Genomic DNA, 17,465 nt, shown 5'->3' with positions numbered 1-17,465 from the left:
TTCAGGTGGGCAGCCGCTCCCACGCTTGGTCTGGCTGGGTGGGGTCATCCGCCTGCCTCGTGGCCTGGCCTGCCTGAGGTGCCCGTCATGACCCGTGGGCTCTGCAGTAGAGCCAGGCTATAGGGTCAGACAAACGTTAGCAGTGAACACAATGTGTTGGCAAAACGTTGGAACGGCAAAAAGTTATCCATCTATAACTTTCCACCAATCTCCTTGCCTCCCCCGAGCCCCTGGCCCTCGGCCTGAGCGTCCGTGTGGAGGTGGAAAGTCCTGTCCATCAGCAGAATCCTCAGAGCACCCCGGCCTCTTGTCTGGGCTTGGCGATCGGGGAGAGGAACAGTCTTTTTAGACGGATGTGCTCCTTTCCCACATGGCCGTGGTGATTATGCAAATCTGGTCGTAAGGAGTTTAAAAGCCTGGAACCACCATATTTCTTCATTTCATTATCGGCGACCCGGGCTCTGGAGTTGATGCGACAGAACGATCTCGGTGCTAGCCTCACACATGCTGACCCCGTCGTACGTCCTCGGTGACAGAGGTGGCTGTTGAGACAGCGGCCGAGTGGCCCCGGTGGGCTTCCCACCTGACTGGTCTTGGGACCTCGCAGGTCCCTTCACTCGCGGGGCCTCAGGCTTCTCACCTGGGCCCGGAGGGCAGGGTGGGTGTCCCTGTCCCCTCACCTTGTGGGACTGCCACGAGGGTGAGGATGTGATGGCTCTGAAAGTGACTGTGCTCGGGGCTCCGTCCACCTGGGTGAGGGGCGCAGGGGGCACAGAGCCCCTGGGCGTGCGTTCAGGGGGGTGTTGGCAGAGGGAGGACGTCGGACACACATTGCTGGTCCTATCGGGCGTGTTGGGATTTGCAGACCAGGGGCAACCCGGGCAGCCCGAGGCCCTCCAGAGGGTAGTGACAGCTCCCGCTGGCCCGACAAAATGCAAAGGAAGGTGATTTGTGAGAAAGCAGCGGCCCTCGGGAAGGACGCACTTCTACCCTGTTTTTGCAGATGAGAAAACGGAGCAGACGTTCCCTGCTGAGCTGCTCCCATGTGCCAGGCGCTGGTCCGGGCCTGGGACATCACAGCAGAGAACAGGACACGGCTCCTGCTCTGGGGTTTACATCCCAGCGGGGAGAGGATGTTTACTCCAGAAGTGAATAATAAAATAAACAAGGGAAACATCGGGGAGATGAGTGCTGGGCAGAGCTGGGAACTGGGTGACGGGGCCGGGAGCACGAGTTCAGATGGGGAGGCCGCCGGCTCTGGGATTCGGGGGAGAGGAAGGGGCCTCTTCTGATCGGACAGCCGGAGGAAGAGCTCTCCAGGCGGGAACAGGGGTGCTGCGGCCCGGTGGCTGGAGGGAAGGGGGTGGGGGCAGGGAGGTGGGTTGAGAACGGGCAGCGGCGGCGGGTGGGGCAGGACCCTGGGTTTTGCTCCCCATGTGGGAGGAAAGGATGGCTGTCATCAGGGCTGTGGGCGGGACAGTGGGATCCCGTGAGGGCTCTCCAGGTCCCTCTGGCTGTGCGGGGGAGTGGATCGTGGGTGCCACAAGGTTGGAGCGATGGCCTTTGTCCCACGAGGGATGGGGACAACTTGGCCCGGGGTGGCCACGGCGGGCGTGGCGGGAGGCGAAGGTCCCGGTTTGGAGGTGGAGCGGACACTGTTGCTGCGGGACTGGGTTTGGGGTGGGGGGAGAGGGGACTCGAGGACGACCCGCCGGCTTGTGGTTTGGGGAACGTGGTGGAGGAGGCTTGCGCACTTCGAGGGGGAAGCGGCTGCGTCTGTGAGCCTGGGGTCCAGGGCGTCAAGGTTGGCGAGGTGGGCGGGCGGGCGGGGTGGGGCAGGCGCGTGGAGAGAGCAGTGAAGCCAAGGGAGGGGTGACAGCACCGCGGGGAAGGGAGGGCAGAGCCTGGCCACAGGCACAGTGAGAGGTCAGGGCGAGGGAGGGGGCCGGCAGAGGGGCCAGCAGCTAGCGGAGGAGCCCAGGGCGCGAGAGCGTGGCGGCTCAGGGACCCAGAGCAGGAAGTGCTCCAGGAAGGGGTGGCCGGTTACCTGGGCCAGGGGCCGCCCAGAGGCTGCAAAAGGGACAAAGAGGAGTGGAGCGGGCAGGACAGAGGTCACTAGTGCTCCCTCTGGAGCACTAGTGACCTCGATGGGAGGCGGCTCGGGCTGTGGGGGATGCATGCTGCCCTGGAGGGGCGGGGGTGGGGGTGGAACCGCGGCATCGTGGGGGGGGAAGGGAGAGGGGCGTGGCCGGAGGGTGCTCAGGTCAAGCTGCTGTCTTTATGGAAGGTTCTAGACCTGTGTGTTCAGTACCACTTGCCCCACTGCTTGTGCCCAGTAGCCGCCCTGTTGGACAGCACACACACAGACCATCTGTACTATCACGGAGTCCGCGGGTGGGGACGGGAGCCGGGGGGACGATGCAGGAGCGGGGAAGCACACGTCGGCTGTACCTAGGGCCCCCTGAAGGCGGCCTCCACCCCTGCATCTCTCTGAAGTATGGGGCCCGGGGACCAGCGAGGGCAGGATGAGGGACCAGGGCCCTGCGGCTCCACCTGTAGTGGGACCGTGAGTCTGGGGTGCTGGCAGGTTGGGGGACAGGTCTCTGCGCCCTGCCCCCAGCGCACGCGCTCTGCAGCCGTCCTGGAAACAGCTGTGCGGCCAGAGGCTTGCTGTGCGCGGTGTGGGGGGCAGGGGTGTGGGAGCGAACCAGGGATGGACGGGGCGGGAGCGTGATGCGTGCCTGAGCACGAGAGGAGGAGCGGGCCCCGTGGTCTGTTCAGAACCTTTCTCAGTGACTCGGCCAGTTCCCTGGGCAGCCGCTTCCCGAGGACCCCAGTCCTCACGGGGCTCTCAGACACCGGGGGCGGTATCCTGGCCCCCCACCGGGGCGTTCCTGCTGACGCAGCACATGGTGGCCTGAGGGGCCTCCTCCACAGGAGGACGGGCTGGCTCACTGTGTGACCTTCGGGGAGGCCCTCTGGGCCTCAGTTTCCCCTGTGTGAGGTGTGCAACAGAACTCTGGGGTCCCTGCCAGGCTGAGGTGAGGGGCGGAGGCTACGCTGGCTGGGGAACAGCCACCAGGGTGGCACCCACACTCCTAGCCGATGCTCCTGCCTGTGGCCGGGCAGGTAGGGAGGGCTGTGTCCCCGCAGGCCTGGCTCCCGCCCGGCCCGGGCTCCAGGGCCAGGTCTGATGCGCAGAGTTGAGGGCGGGCCGGCCCAACAGGAGCCCCGGGACCCGTCCCTGCCCTCCTCCGTCCTTCATCGTGAGGGCCGGCCCGATGGAGGAGGCCCCCGGATGGGGCGTGGGGAGAGGCAAGGCTGGGCTCCAGAGGCACCTGCCGCTCACAGGTGCCAGCCCTGAGCGCAGTTCCTAGACTGTCACGCCGGGAGGAGGGCCGCAGTGCCGGCAGGGCGGGCCGTGGGGAGGGGGCGCAGCAGGCCTGGCTGGACCGCAGGGGCCCGCACACCCTCGAGCGCTCGGGCGGAGCCGCGTCCATCTGAAGGCACACGGGTCCACGCACACGGGCTGACGTAGGTCCCAGCAAGTGTGGAACATACCTCCGCCCTGTGCGTGCGAGCACACGTGCACGTGGCTCTCCAGCCACCTGGTGCCCAGGTGCCCTGGGCGTGGGGCAGCGAGAGGCTGGGCCAGCCCTGGGGCCCGTCTTCCCCAACCACGCCTGCCTGTGGTAAGGGTTCTTTAGGCCCTGTGATCCTCCTTAACTTGACTTTGAGTTATTTTGAGCAAGAGATTAAAGGCGATTATGATCAGCCTTGCCCAGGCGCCGCGCTGCCCTGACGGGCTCACTGCTCCGTCCGTGTCCATCCGGAGGCCGGAGCCAGACTCTGATTGGCGCCTTGCCCCGCCAGCCATCCCCACCTCCAAACACCGCCTGGACGCGCTTGCAGCCTGCCCGGCCGCCCGCTCTTGGCCTCTGGGGCGCCCGGGGGACCTAAGCCCCAGCACCTGGACGGATGGGGCAGGGGACCGGTGGGGAGGAAAGGGCCTGCACAGGCCAACAGGCGCTGGGAGGTGTGATGGCGATGAACTCCAAGTACGCCCCTTGGGATTGTAGATCTCACGTCACAAGATGGACCACGCAGGGACACCAGCATCCCCTGCAAGGCTTCCTCCTGAGGCGAGGGAGACCCAGGCAAACCGCAGGCTGCTCCCTCCTCCAGCCATTTCCCTTTGGGCCCAGAGAGGCCCTGTGCTTTGCTGGGTGTCACACAGCGACTCTGGGCCGAGCCCCGGGCGGGCTCTGCTGTGGCCCCACAGGAACTCTCCCAGCCCCCAGCCCCTTCTGAGCTCTCCCCTCCCTTTAACTAACTGGGAAAGACTCTGCCCCAGGAGCCAGATCAAAGCTGTTCTTCGTGAAGTTTCCAAAGGGGGGAAAATCCATTTCACATCATTATTTTTTTCTCCTAATTTAAACCACCTCAGTGCAGGCTAGTGGCAAACGTCAATATCAGTGAAATACACTCAGCTGGCTGCCCGCCAGGCCACAGGGCAGTCACAGAGGCCGCTGCAACTCCAAAGAGTAACCGGCAAACACACGCCCTTGTCTGTCCTGCGGGAGAAATACGAGGGGCAGAGGGTGAGTCCCGCACTGGCCGGGGCTGGGGAGGGGGGGCGCGTCCAGGCGCAGCGGGAGCCCGCGGCGCGTGAGCCCCACAGGCACCGGCTTCATCCCGGACGGCTGCCCTGTACTGTGACCGTCGCAGCCTCGGCACGCGTGCCGGCATGGGGGTGGGGAGGCCTGCCCTGGAGACGCGCGGGGTCTGGTGGGGGCAGAGATCAGAGATGGGAGGGGTCAGGGCTGCCCAGGTGTGCTCATCGGAGCCTGGCGAAGAGGGGGCGGCACCGTCCTTCCAGGCCTTTCCGCCAGGGCCCACCGACATGGGGCGGCGACAGGCCATGGGTCCCCGGAGCCAGATGGAAAGCTACAGACAGCGTCCAGCTGGCTCATTCGGGGAAGCGCAGGCCCAGAAGGGGCACGAGGTACCCGGGTCACACTGCCCGAGAACGCGGACCCAGGACCTCGCCGTCCTGGCTCCTCGCTTGAGAGGGGTCTGGAAGGCTCCTGCGCAGCCAGCCGAGGACCCTGGGGAGGGGCTGAGTGCCCTCCTAGGCGGCCGCAGTGCCACCCCAGGCCTTCAGGGGGCAGCGCAGAGCACCTGTCACACGGCCCCTCCCCACCATCGCCGGTCAGCCAAGCACCTTAGCCTTGCCCCGGGCCTCGGTTTGCTCATCTGACACATGGGGTCACTGGTGAGGGGGCGGAAGTGGGGCTCGGGCTCAGCCCACGCTTCCCGCTTCAGGTCGCCGAGGTCAGCCTGCGGTTTCTGAGCCCCCTTGCGTTTCCTCCCTCTGAGCCCCCTTGCGTTTCCTCCCTCACTGCCCGGGCAGCTCGGCGGGGCTGGGCCCAGGGCCGCACTTGACCGCCCTCTCCCCTCTTGTCTTGCAGCAGGACCGGCTGGAGCTGGAGGACGCCCGGGCTGATGGGGAAGGAGGCCCCGGTTCCGGCAGGACGCCGGCGGATGGCGAGAGGCGGCTGGCCGTGAGGGAGGCGCTCCCCCCGCCCCCAGCACTCGGGCCGCCCGGCCATGCGGCTCGGCCCGGTGCGCCCCTGAGAGCGCGGGCGCCCTCCCCTCCCGCCACCCCGTGCCCCCGGGCAGGCCGAGCGGGCGCTCCCGCAGGGCTGGTCCCGATGGCCGGGTGCCGGCAGGCTGCGCCGTGGGCCTGGGCGTGCGTGGCGGCGGCCGCCCTGCTGCTCGCGGGCGGGCTGGTGCGCGGCGACTGCTGGCTGATCGAGGGCGACAAGGGCTTCGTGTGGCTGGCCATCTGCAGCCAGAACCAGCCGCCCTACGAGGCCATCCCGCAGCAGATAAACAGCACCGTCGTGGACCTGCGGCTGAACGAGAACCGCATCCGCAGCGTGCAGTACGCTGCGCTGAGCCGCTTCGGCAACCTCACGTACCTCAACCTCACCAAGAACGAGATCGGCTACATCGAGGACGGCGCCTTCTCGGGCCAGTTCAACCTGCAGGTGCTGCAGCTGGGCTACAACCGGCTGCGCAACCTGACGGAGGGCGTGCTGCGCGGCCTGAGCAAGCTGGAGTACCTGTACCTGCAGGCCAACCTCATCGAGGTGGTGGCGCCCGGCGCCTTCTGGGAGTGCCCCAACATCGTCAACGTGGACCTGTCCATGAACCGCATCCAGCGGCTGCACAGCGCCACCTTCGCGGGCCTGGCCAAGCTGTCCGTGTGCGAGCTCTACAGCAACCCCTTCTACTGCTCCTGCGAGCTGCTGGGCTTCCTGCGCTGGCTGGCCGCCTTCACCAACGCCACGCAGACCTACGACCGCGTGCAGTGTGAGTCGCCGCCGCTCTACTCGGGCTACTCGCTCCTGGGCCAGGGCCGCCACGGCCAGCGCAGCGTCCTCAGCAAGCTGCAGTCCGTGTGCACCGACGCCTCCTACGCGGCCGAGACCCGCCCGGCGCCCGGCCGCTCGCCGCCGCCGCCCCCCGCGCCGCCCGCGGAGCCCAGCGAGGGCCCCTGCGCCGAGGATGAGTGCTTCTCCGGCGACGGCACCACGCCGCTGGTGGCCCTGCCCACGCTGGCCCCGCAGGCCGAGGCCCGCCCGCTCATGAAGGTCACGCAGCTGACGCAGAACTCGGCCACCATCACGGTCCAGCTGCCCAGCCCGTTCAACCGCATGTACACGCTGGAGCACTTCAACAACAGCAGGTCGTCCACCGTGTCCAGGCTGACCCGGGCCCAGGAGGAGATCCGCCTGACCAACCTCTACGCGCTCACCAACTACACCTACTGCGTGGTCTCCACCAGCTCGGGGCTGCATCACAACCACACCTGCCTCACCATCTGCCTGCCCAAGCCGCCCAGCCCGCCGGGCCCCGTGCCCGGCTCCTCCACGGCCACGCGCTACATCATGACCGTCCTGGGCTGCCTCTTCGGCATGGTGCTGGTGCTCGGCGCCGTCTACTACTGCCTGCGGCGGCGGCGGCGCCGGGAGGAGCAGCAGCAGAAGGCCGCCGCGGCGGCCGCGGCCGGCAGCCTCCAGAAGACGGTCATCGAGCTCAAGTACGGGCCCGAGATGGAGGCGCCCGGCCTGGCCCCGCTGTCCCAGGGCCCGCTGCTGGGCCCCGAGGCCGTGACCCGCGTGCCGTACCTGCCGGCGGCCGCCGGCGAGCTGGAGCAGTACAAGCTGGCGGAGGGCGGCGAGACGCCCAAGGCCAGCAAGGGCAGCTACCTGGAGGTGCGTTCAGGGGGGCAGGCGGAGCGCAGGGACGGGGGGCCGGGCCCCGACAGCCGCAGCTCGGTGGCCGAGATCTCCACCATCGCCAAGGAGGTGGACAAGGTCAACCAGATCATCAACAACTGCATCGACGCCCTCAAGTCCGAGTCCACCTCCTTCCAGGGCGGCAAGGCGGGGGCCGTGGCCGCGGCCGAGCCGCAGCTGGTGCTGCTGTCCGAGCCGCTGGCCGGCAAGCACGGCTTCCTGGCGCCCGCCTACAAGGACGCCTTCAGCCACAGCCTGCAGCGGCATCACAGCGCGGAGGCCGCCCCCGGGGCCCCGCGCGCCAGCACCTCGTCCAGCGGCTCCGCGCGCAGCCCGCGGCCCTACCGCGCCGAGGCCGCCGGGGCGCACAAGGCCGCGGCCGCCGAGGCCAAGTACATCGAGAAGAGCTCGCCCGCGGCCGACGCCATCCTCACTGTGACCCCCGCGGCCGCCGTGCTGCGGGCCGAGGCTGAGAAGAGCCGCCAGTACGGTGAGCACCGGCACTCGTACCCCGGCTCCCACCCCGCCGACACGCCCCTGCCCCACGAGGGCCCCGGCGGCCGCAAGGCGTCCATCCTGGAGCCGCTGACCCGGCCGCGGCCCCGCGACCTGGCCTACTCGCAGCTGTCCCCGCAGTACCATAACCTGAGCTACTCCTCCAGCCCCGAATACACCTGCAGGGCCTCCCAGAGCATCTGGGAGCGCTTCAGACTGAGCCGCCGGCGGCACAAGGACAACGGGGAGTTCGTGGCGGCCGGCCACGCCCTGCGCAAGAAGGTCCAGTTCGCCCAAGATGAGGACCTGCACGACATCCTGGACTACTGGAAGGGCGTGTCCGCACAGCACAAGTCCTGAGCCCCCCTCCCCCCCGCCAGGCGCCCGGTGCCCGCGCCCTCCCCGAAACTCGTGATGCCCACTGGACCAAAAAGGACACAAGAGCCACTGCAGCTGTTTGTTTGTAACCCAGAGACCCACGGGACACACCCACACACACACACGCTAGCAGCTGTTAAAGCCCTGGGCTTTGCAGAGGAAGTGGGGAGGGGGCACTGACAGTATGAACGGGAGGTGAACTGTGGCCGAGCACGTGTACCTGCCCTGAGTCATTCTCACCGGTGTGAGCGGGCCCGTACACACACACACACACCACCACACAGACACACCACACACACCCCCCCTACACACACACACACTCCACACACACAGACACACCCCACACACACCACCACCACCACACAGACACACCCCACACACACCACCACCACCACACACACCCCCCCCACACACAGACACACACACAAGGGACTTCGAAAAACTGTGTCTTAGGGATGGGGGGTGGGGGGTTTTTTTTCATTATCTATTCTCTCTCTTGATTCTTCTCTGCTTTCTTTCTTTCCCTCTCTTCTCTCGTTATTTTCTTTTTTAAAAAATATATTAAAAGTAAAGTTCTCTTAAAAAGATAAGACACTAGACCTGGGGGGCGTGGCCAGCGTGGCCACCTGGCTCCTCGCATGATCTCCGTCCGTGGTTTTTTGTGGACTGTTTAGTCCGTCTCTTCATTGCCACCTCCGGAGGCCACCAAAGAGGGGCAGAGCCAAGGCAGGCGGCCGAGTGGCCTCCAGGAAGGTCCCGGAGCCCTGCGGGACTCGAGGAGGGGGGCTGTGCCTGGGGACGGCTCGGGGGTGGCCGGGGGCTGTGTGTGCTCCTGTCGTCCTGTTGTATAGAAAAATATTTCTATATTTGCAATGTTTGTTTGCTGTAAAACGAGAAAGAAAAAAAAGACTATGTCTGTCCACTAAAAAAAAAAATTCTGCGAAGGAAAAAATCCCAATGCTTGTTTGTAGTGGGTTTCTACTGTGGGATTTAGGGAAGGATTTGGGGGTTTTAGATGTCTGGTTTAGGGGTGGCGCTGGGGTCACAGGCGGGTCCCTGGGAGTGACGGCAGCCAGCCCTGGGTGGGGAACTCCAGCTTCCGTGCGGAAGGGGCAGGGGAGGGAGGTGGGCACCGGGGGGGTGAGTGAGTGTGTCCGACGGTGCGTGTGACTGGTGTCTGCGCACACACCCGGGAAGCTGACAGGTGTGTACGGATGGTGGGGTTTGCGTGTGAGTGGGGCGAGCTCGAGCGGGTTGGAGGGGCCCCTCCCGTGGCTGGAGCCCCCCCCTACGGGGAAAGTTCTGAGATCCCGACGCCGCAGGCCCTCCACGGGCCTCGCGCCCATCCCCCTGCCACCCTGGTGGGGCCCCGAACTCGGAGGGAGGGGTTTGAGCGCAGGTATGAACAGCGCCAGGTTGTTCAGAATCTCCCGAGGAGCCCGGACCGCGACCCCGAGCTCACGGAGGGTCCCCCTCAGTGGCTCCGTCCAGAGCAGTGCTGCCACAGGTGCCCTCCCTCAGGAGCCAGAGCAAGGCTTTTAGGGTGAGAAGCCATTTCTGGGCCTTGAGGCCACCTGTCAGCACAGTGGAGGACCTGCACCCATCCCAGTCCTGCGTCCTGCAGAAGCACCTTCTCCAAGGCGGGCCCTGCAGGGAACAGGTGACCCGCCACTGACCCTCCCGCTGGACGCGTCAGATCTTCATCCGAGCTCTCTACCTCGCAGGGGCAGGGGCTCTCCTCTCCTTCCTACCCCCCCACCCCAGTCCAGGGCAAACCCACGGCCAGTCTGTCTCTGACAAAGACCTGGTCAGGCACGAGTGGGAGCTGGGACTGAGCCCGGAAGCAATGGGGAGCCGGAGAGCGGCCAGATCCGGAGCAGAGGATGGAAGCGGGGTTCAGGCGTGGGGGGCAGGGCTGGAAGCGGCGGGTCAGCAGCCCTCCTTGCACACCCCCGCTGACAGACTGCTCCCCCCTCCCCTCCATGGCGATCTCACTTCAGGCACCTTCAGAGCCTGTGCAGGAGCCGGTGCCGGGACACGGCGGGTCTGTCTCTTGCGGGCTGGCCGCCGTCCTGGCCTCTGCACCCAGGTGACCCCGTCAAGGTCCTGCATGTGGGGCCCCTGCATGGTCCCCCTCGACTGAGCCCCTCCAGAGTGGGCCAATTCTGAGGACGCTGCCCCCCGACCCGACAGGCCCCAGGCTCCCCCGGCTCCGGCCATGGGGGTGACAGTGCGGGGGCACCGTTACATGTGAGGGGGCTGGAGACCACGAGGCCGTGCCCAGGGCAGCGCGGGCAGGCAGAGGAGGCAGGCCCCGGGGCTGGAGGCTGGGTGGAGGCCCAGAGAGGGGCCTGCCTCGCCCAAGGTCACGCAGTAAGTGGTGACAGTCCTGGCCGTGGGACAAAAGTGGGGTCAGGCCTCAGCTGCTGTTCCCTGTCACTGAGGAGATAGCACTGGCTATAGGGAACCAGAGAACGACGGCCACAGGACGAGGCGCCAGCTGGCCAGGCATCGGGGAGGACACGTCACTACCGAGGGCCCTGCCCCGAGCAGGGGTCCCAGGGACACCCCGGGCTGGACAGACGTGGCTCCCACCGCTGGAGGCTGGGCCAGTCCCAGGGCACAGACCTGTATGTCACCGTGCCCTTGCTCGAAGGTGGTCACAGTGGAGTGGGCAACAGTAGACACACGGGACGTACACGCTTCTGATCCCCTCCTGTGTGCGGGGCTCTGTGCCAAGCCCTACTGAAGCCCAGGGAGGGGTCGACGCTGCCCCGACTCTGGAGAGGCTCACAGGCCAGAAGGGCACTGGAAGCAGAGGCAGGTGACACAGCTCTGGGAGGCGCAGGGCCCAGGAGGCCCGGAGAAGGATGGGAACCCCTGCCTGGGAAGAGCCTGGAAGGCTTCCTAGAAGGGGTGTTTGGTCTGGAAAAAGGAAGCCACGGTGAGGATGGTGGGTGGACACTACAAAGTGGAGAGAGGTCAGCAGCCTTGTGGGCTCAGAAGTGAGCTCAGAGCCCAGAATGAAGGTCTGCCAGAGCGAGTCACGCCCTGGGCTGGGACCAGGGCCCGGCTTCCCCACGGGCAGCTCTTGTAGGTCTGTGAGATGTGGAAGCCGAAAGCATGGGCCCAAAGCAGGCTCTGCCACCTGTGACCGCGTGACCCCAGAAGGCCGCTGACCTCTCTGCAGCTCAGTGCGGATGCTGCACCTGCCCCCCCGTACTGCACTGGGTCCCCGAATGGCACGTGGGGTTGTATCTGTCACCTCTGTCGGTCCGACAGTGCCGTGTAACAAACAACCGCCATATACACGTTATTGCTCACGTGACCGGGGCAGTTCTGCTGATCTTGGTCGCCCATCCGTGTAGCTGGGCGGTGCTGGGAGGACTGAGGCCCTCGTCCTCCACACACCGGCCCAGGTGATGGCCAAGAGAGCAAGCCCCCCATGGTCAGAGCGAGTCACATGGCTGAGCTCAAAGTCAAGGTGCAGACAGGCCACTCCATCCACAGGGGCAAAGGGCGGGGACACAGGGTGGGGAGAAGAATCAGGACCACCTGAGAACAGAGGCCACATGCGTGGCCGAGCCTCACATGTCCTCCCTCTAGAGGGGACCTCAGAGCACAAACAGCAGAAAACCCAAGATGTGGTCCTGAGGTTTCATTCATGCATTCATTCAACACACAGTTACAGAGCACCTGCTGTGTACCAGACATCCTGGAGACATCAACAAACCTGTCCCCCCGTCCGAGAGTCACAGTCCCGACAGGAAAGAGGTGGTGCTCCAAATAGAGTTATTCAAGGGGGTTTGCCTAAAAGGACCATTTCCAGAGAGAGGGTGTAGGGGACTCCGGGGGTCAGCAGCAGCCCAGCTGGTAGTGCATCTCGGCCCCCTGGGACGAGGGGAGATGCTGGGAGGAGCAGCTGTGCAGAGAGCCCGCCAGGGCCCCGAGGAGGGGCCTCCAGTGGGGGGCCGCCAGCCCGAGGCGACCCCACAGAGGGAGCTGGGGACGCGGGCCCAACCCCTGTCCCCCCTGCCGTCTCCTGCGGGGCTCCCCCTGGGCTGAACGGCCAGAAAACCAGGATGCAGAGAGGCCAGTGCTGAACTCCACACACGTCAGAACAGAGGGAGAGAGGGGGTGAAAAGGGGGCAGGAAAGGCATGGAGGGGCCAATGGGGGAGGCCTGGCCTGAGGGCTGCTGGAAGACGCAGCCGCTGACCTGATGATCCGCCGCGCACTGACCAAGCGCCGGGGAGCAGAGGCAGGGCTGGGACATCCCTGTGGAGCAGGAAGCTCCTGGGGGAGGCCAGTGCCCAAGGTCTTGACGGGCAAGTAGGAGTTGGCACGTTGGGTGAGGGGGGAGCAGGCCAGGGGCTTCCTTCCTGAGGGACCCGCAGGGACCACTCTAGCCCCCCGCCCGAGGGGCAGGTAGGCGCCCCTGGTGGTCAGAGCTGGGGCCGTGGCGGGGCTGCAGGCCCAGGGGGTCCGTTGAGTCAGGCTCGGGTGCCCGCCTTGCAAGCGTAAAGGAATTAGAGTTGGGCGGTGGGTCGTGGGGGCACTGATGGAGTTTTATAGAATAGTAACTTTCCCTTATCTCAAAAGCAACACTTTTACAACATAAACTTTAGAAAACAGCTAAACATAAAGAAGAAAAGAGAGGTCACTCGATCTCACCACCCCAAGATAATCACGGTATCTGTACTTCCAGCCCTCTCTCTATATAAGTGCAGCAGGCTGGAAACTTACATGCAATAACCAGGTGTGCAAAGAAGCATCTCCTTTCTGTAACAGCGGATCTTACTGTGGAGCCGCTATGCGACGGAGGGGTGGCGGGTACGGTGCCAAGAGGTGGGAGACACGACAGTTTGTCTGTAGGATCCAGCGGGGAAAAAGCACTGATGATGCGCTGGAGACAGGAAGTGACCAGAACATGTCCGAATAAGAAGGGGTGAGGTTCACGGGTCAGAATGGCCATTGTTAAAAAGTCCATAAATAACACACGGTGAGGATGGGGTGGAGAACAGGGAACCCCCTCCTGCACTGTGGGCGAGAAGGTAAATCTGCAGCCACTATGGAGAACAGTATGGAGGTTCCTCAGAAAACTAAAAATAGAGCTACCGTATGATCCTGCAATCCCGCTCCTGGGCATGTATCCAGACAAAACTCTAATTCAAAAAGATACATGCACCCCTGTGTTCACAGCAGCCGTATTCACAATAGCCAAGACACGGAAGCAACCTAAATGTCCACTGACAGATGAATGAATGGATAAAGAAGATGAGGGCCATATAGACAATGGAATATTCCTCAGCTATTAAAAAGAACGAAATACTGCCTTTTGCAGCAACATGGATGGACCTAGAGATTATCATACTAAGCAAGTAAGTCAGAAACAGAAAGACAAATATCATATGATTTCACTTATATGTGGAATCTAAAATATGACACAAACAAACTTATCTACAGAACAGAAACAGGCTCACAGACACAGAGGAGCGATTTGTGGTTGCCAAGGGGGAAGGGAGGTGGGGGAGGGAGGGACTGGGAGTTTGGGATGAGCAGATGCAAACTATTATATATAGAATGAATAAACAAGGTCCTACTGTAGAGCAAAGGGAACTATATTCAGTATCCTGGGATAAACTACAATGGAAAAGAATATGAAAAAGAATATATATATGTATAACTGACTCACTTTGCTGTACAGAAGAAATTAACACAACAATGCAAATCAACTCTACTTCAATAAAAATTTTTTTAAGTATATTTATAAAATGGGTGAGGCATACTGCTGAATGGAAGGGATGGTCTTGGCTAGCACCATGGACAGTCCGTCCACTGAGAGGGAGAGAGGGCAGCATATGGAACTGATGCAGGTGCTGGGGGTCACGGGGGACCTTGAGGGGTTTCCTCCTTTGACCCCTGCATGCTTGGCATCTTTTCTCAATCCACCGCATTGCCTTTTGGTTCTACCTTCTGGGAGATTTTTTGGGTTTTGTTTAATTTGAAATAATTATAGAGTCACAGGAAGTCAAAAAACAAAACAAACCAGTGCATAGAGTCACCCACCCTCTTCCAGTGGTGACATCTCACACACCTGTAGCACAGCATCAAAGCCAGGAAGCTGTTTCGTCTGTTGGTCCAAGTATGTTAACTACACTACAGACCTTACTGGGTTTCCACCAGCTTTCACACGCACTCATTTATGTACGTGTGAGGTCTTTGCAGATTTACCCTGTGCGTATAGATTTGGGTAACCACCACCACAACCGAGATACAGAGCTGACCCGCCACTACAAAGACCACCCTTGCACTGCCCTGTAAGTCACCCCACACCCAACACCATCCCTGTCCCCTGGCACCACTAACGGTTCTCCAGCCCTGTCCTTTTGAGAAAATTGTATAAATGAAATCATATACTATGTAACCGTTTGATACTGGCTTTTTTCACTCAGAATAATTTCCTTGAGATCCGACCAAGTTGTGACTGTGTCAGTTGTTTGTTTCTCTGCATCGCTGGGCGTATTCCATCGTAGAGATGACATGCCAGAGTTTGTGTGCCACTCACTTGTTGAGGGACATCTAGGCTGTTTCTGGTTTGGGGCTATTACAAATAAAGCTACTGTGAAAATCCTCATACAGGTTTTGATGTGAACTTAGGTTCTCATTTCTCTGGGATAAATGCACAGGAGCACAATTGCTGGGCTGTATGATAAGCACATGTTAAGTATTGTAAGGAACCGCTCAACTGTTTTTTCAGAGCGACAGCACCTTTTCACATTCCCTCCAGCAATGGATGCAAGATGTAATTTCTCCACACCCTCAGTAACATTTGGTGTTATTGCTAGTTTTTACTTTGGTGGTTGTAATGGTGTGTATTGATACCTCACTATGGTTTTAATTTACATTTCCCTCGTGTCTAACGCTGTTGAGCATGTTTTTCGTGTGCTGACGTGCCATCCGTGTCTCTTCTTTGATATGTCCTCATCTTTTCCTATGTTCTCAATGTTTTGTTTTTACTGTTGAGTTTTGAGAGCTCTTTACATTTTCTAGATACAAGACCTTTATCAGATATGTGGTTGGCAAACATTTTCTCCCAGTCTGTAGCTAATGCGTGGAAATCAACCCAAAGAGTCAAGTAAAATGAAGAAACAGAAAAATATGTTCCAGATGAAAGAACGAGATAAAACCTCAGAAAAAGACCTTAATGAAACAGAGATAAGTGATTTACCTCAAAAGAGTTCAAAATAACGGTCATAAAGATGCTCATCAAACTCAGGGGAAGAATGGATGAGCAAAGTGAGAACGTCAACAGAGAGACAGGAAGTGTAAGGAAGTACCAAACAGGAGTCACAGAACTGAAGAATACAGTCCAGGAGTTCAACAGAAGACTAGATGAAGCAGAAGAAAGGATCAGTGAACTTGAAGACAGAGCAGTGAAACTCACTCAATCACAGCGGCAAAAAGAAAAAAAGAATACGGAAGAGTAAAGATAGCTTAAGGGACTAACGGGACAACGTCAAGCAGACCCACATTCAACTGTTGGGGTCCCAGAAGGAGAAGGGAGAGAAAGAGGCAGAGAACTTATTCAAAGAAATAATGGCTATAAATTTCCTAACCCGGGGAAGGAAACAGACATCCAGACCCAGGAATCCCGAAAAGTTCCAAATAAGATGAGCCCAAAGAGACCCACAGCAAGACACGTTATAATTAAAATGTCAAAAGTTAAAGACAAAGAGAATCTTAAAAACAGCAAGAGAAAAACAACTTGTTACGCTGTCAGTAGTCATAAGCCCATAAGCAGATTTCCTGACAGAAACTTTGCAGGCCGGAAGGGCGTGGCATGATGTATTCAAAGTACTGAAAGGAAAAACTCTCCAAGTAAGAATACTCTACTTGGAAAAGTTGTCATTCAAAATTGAAGAAGAGATAAAGAAAAAAGCTAAAAAAGATCACCACCACTAGACCAGTCTTAAGAGAAATGTTAAAAGGATGTCTTTAAGCAGAAACGAAAGGGCAGTAATTAGTAACAGGAAACATATGGAAGCGCAAATCTCACTGGTAAAGGTAAATATACAGTAAAATTCAGAATAAGCTAATGTTGTAAATGCAGTGGGTTAATCACTTCTAAAGCTAGTATGAAGGCTAAAATACAAAAGAAGTAAAAACACTATAACCACAATAATTTGTTAAAGGATACACAAGACTAAAGGATGTAAATTGTGACATCAAAAATATAAAGCATGGTGGTGAGGGGAAGTAAAAATGCAGAGCTTTAGAATGCATTCAAACTTACGTTGTTATCAACTTAAAATAGACCGTTATAAATATAAGTTGTTTTATGTAAGCCCCATGGTAACAACAAGCGAAAACCTATGGTAGATACACAAGAGGCAAGAGAAGAAGAAAGGAACAGAGTAACTAGGAAGCAGCCAGAAAACAATTAACAAAAATGATATAAGTATATACCTATCAATAATTACTTTAAATGTAAATAGACCAGTCAAAAAACAGAGTGGCTGAATGGATAGAAAAATAAGACACACCTGTATGCTGCCTACAAGATGCTCACTTCAGATGTAAGCATACACACCGACTGAAAGTGAAGGGGTGGAAAACGATATTCTATGCAAATGGAAACCAAAAGAAATCTGGGATAGTGAGGCAAAATGAACTTTAAGACCAAGGTTGTATATGAGAGACAAAAAAAAGATTATTACATGATGATAAAGAGGTCACTTCAACAAGAGAATTTATTTGTAAATATTTATGCACCCAGTATAGGAGCACCTAAATATATAAAGCAAATAGTAACAAATCTAAAGGGAGAAATAGACAACAAGAATAGTACAGAATGTTAACATTTCACTTCCGCCCAGGGAGAGATCATCCAGCCAGAAAATCAATGAAGAAACATTGGCCTTAAATAACATGTTAGACCAGATGGACTTACACGTATATAGAAAATTCCATCCCAAAGCAATAGAATATACAGTCTCCTCAAGTACGCATGGAACATTTTCCTGGATAGATCATATGTTAAGCCACAAAACAAGTCTTAATAAAGTTAAGACAATAAATTGAAATCAGATGGAGTATATTTTCCTACCACAATGATATAAGACTGAGAGATCGGTTACAAGAAGAAAACTATAAAAATCACAAATATGTGGACATTAGACAACAAATGAGTCAAAGAATAAATAAAAAGAAAAAAATTAAATACCTTGAGACAAATGAAAATGGAAATACAACATACCAAAACTTATGGGATATAGCAAAAGCA

The 17,465-nt window shown here is 59.0% G+C and overlaps 1 protein-coding gene across 1 annotated transcript; it reads left to right on the top strand.

Moving 5' to 3' along the window:
• Positions 1–5,714: 5,714 nt before the first annotated feature.
• ELFN1 (extracellular leucine rich repeat and fibronectin type III domain containing 1) lies at positions 5,715–8,162 on the top strand. The gene has a single exon (XM_060124383.1). It carries the CDS (start codon positions 5,715–5,717, stop codon positions 8,160–8,162), a length of 2,448 nt encoding a protein of 815 aa, XP_059980366.1.
• The last annotated feature ends 9,303 nt before the right edge of the window (positions 8,163–17,465 follow it).

The sequence above is a fragment of the Lagenorhynchus albirostris genome, chromosome 15, assembly GCF_949774975.1.
Source record: "Lagenorhynchus albirostris chromosome 15, mLagAlb1.1, whole genome shotgun sequence".
Lineage (NCBI taxonomy): Eukaryota > Metazoa > Chordata > Mammalia > Artiodactyla > Delphinidae > Lagenorhynchus > Lagenorhynchus albirostris.
Note: the sequence above shows the minus strand (reverse complement) of the source record. Positions and strands in the feature narration are given on the sequence as shown.

What these genes read in the sequence shown, in the direction of transcription:
- ELFN1 (XM_060124383.1), top strand. Translation starts at nt 5,715, where the DNA reads ATGGCCGGGTGCCGGCAGGCTGCGCCGTGGGCCTGGGCGTGCGTGGCG.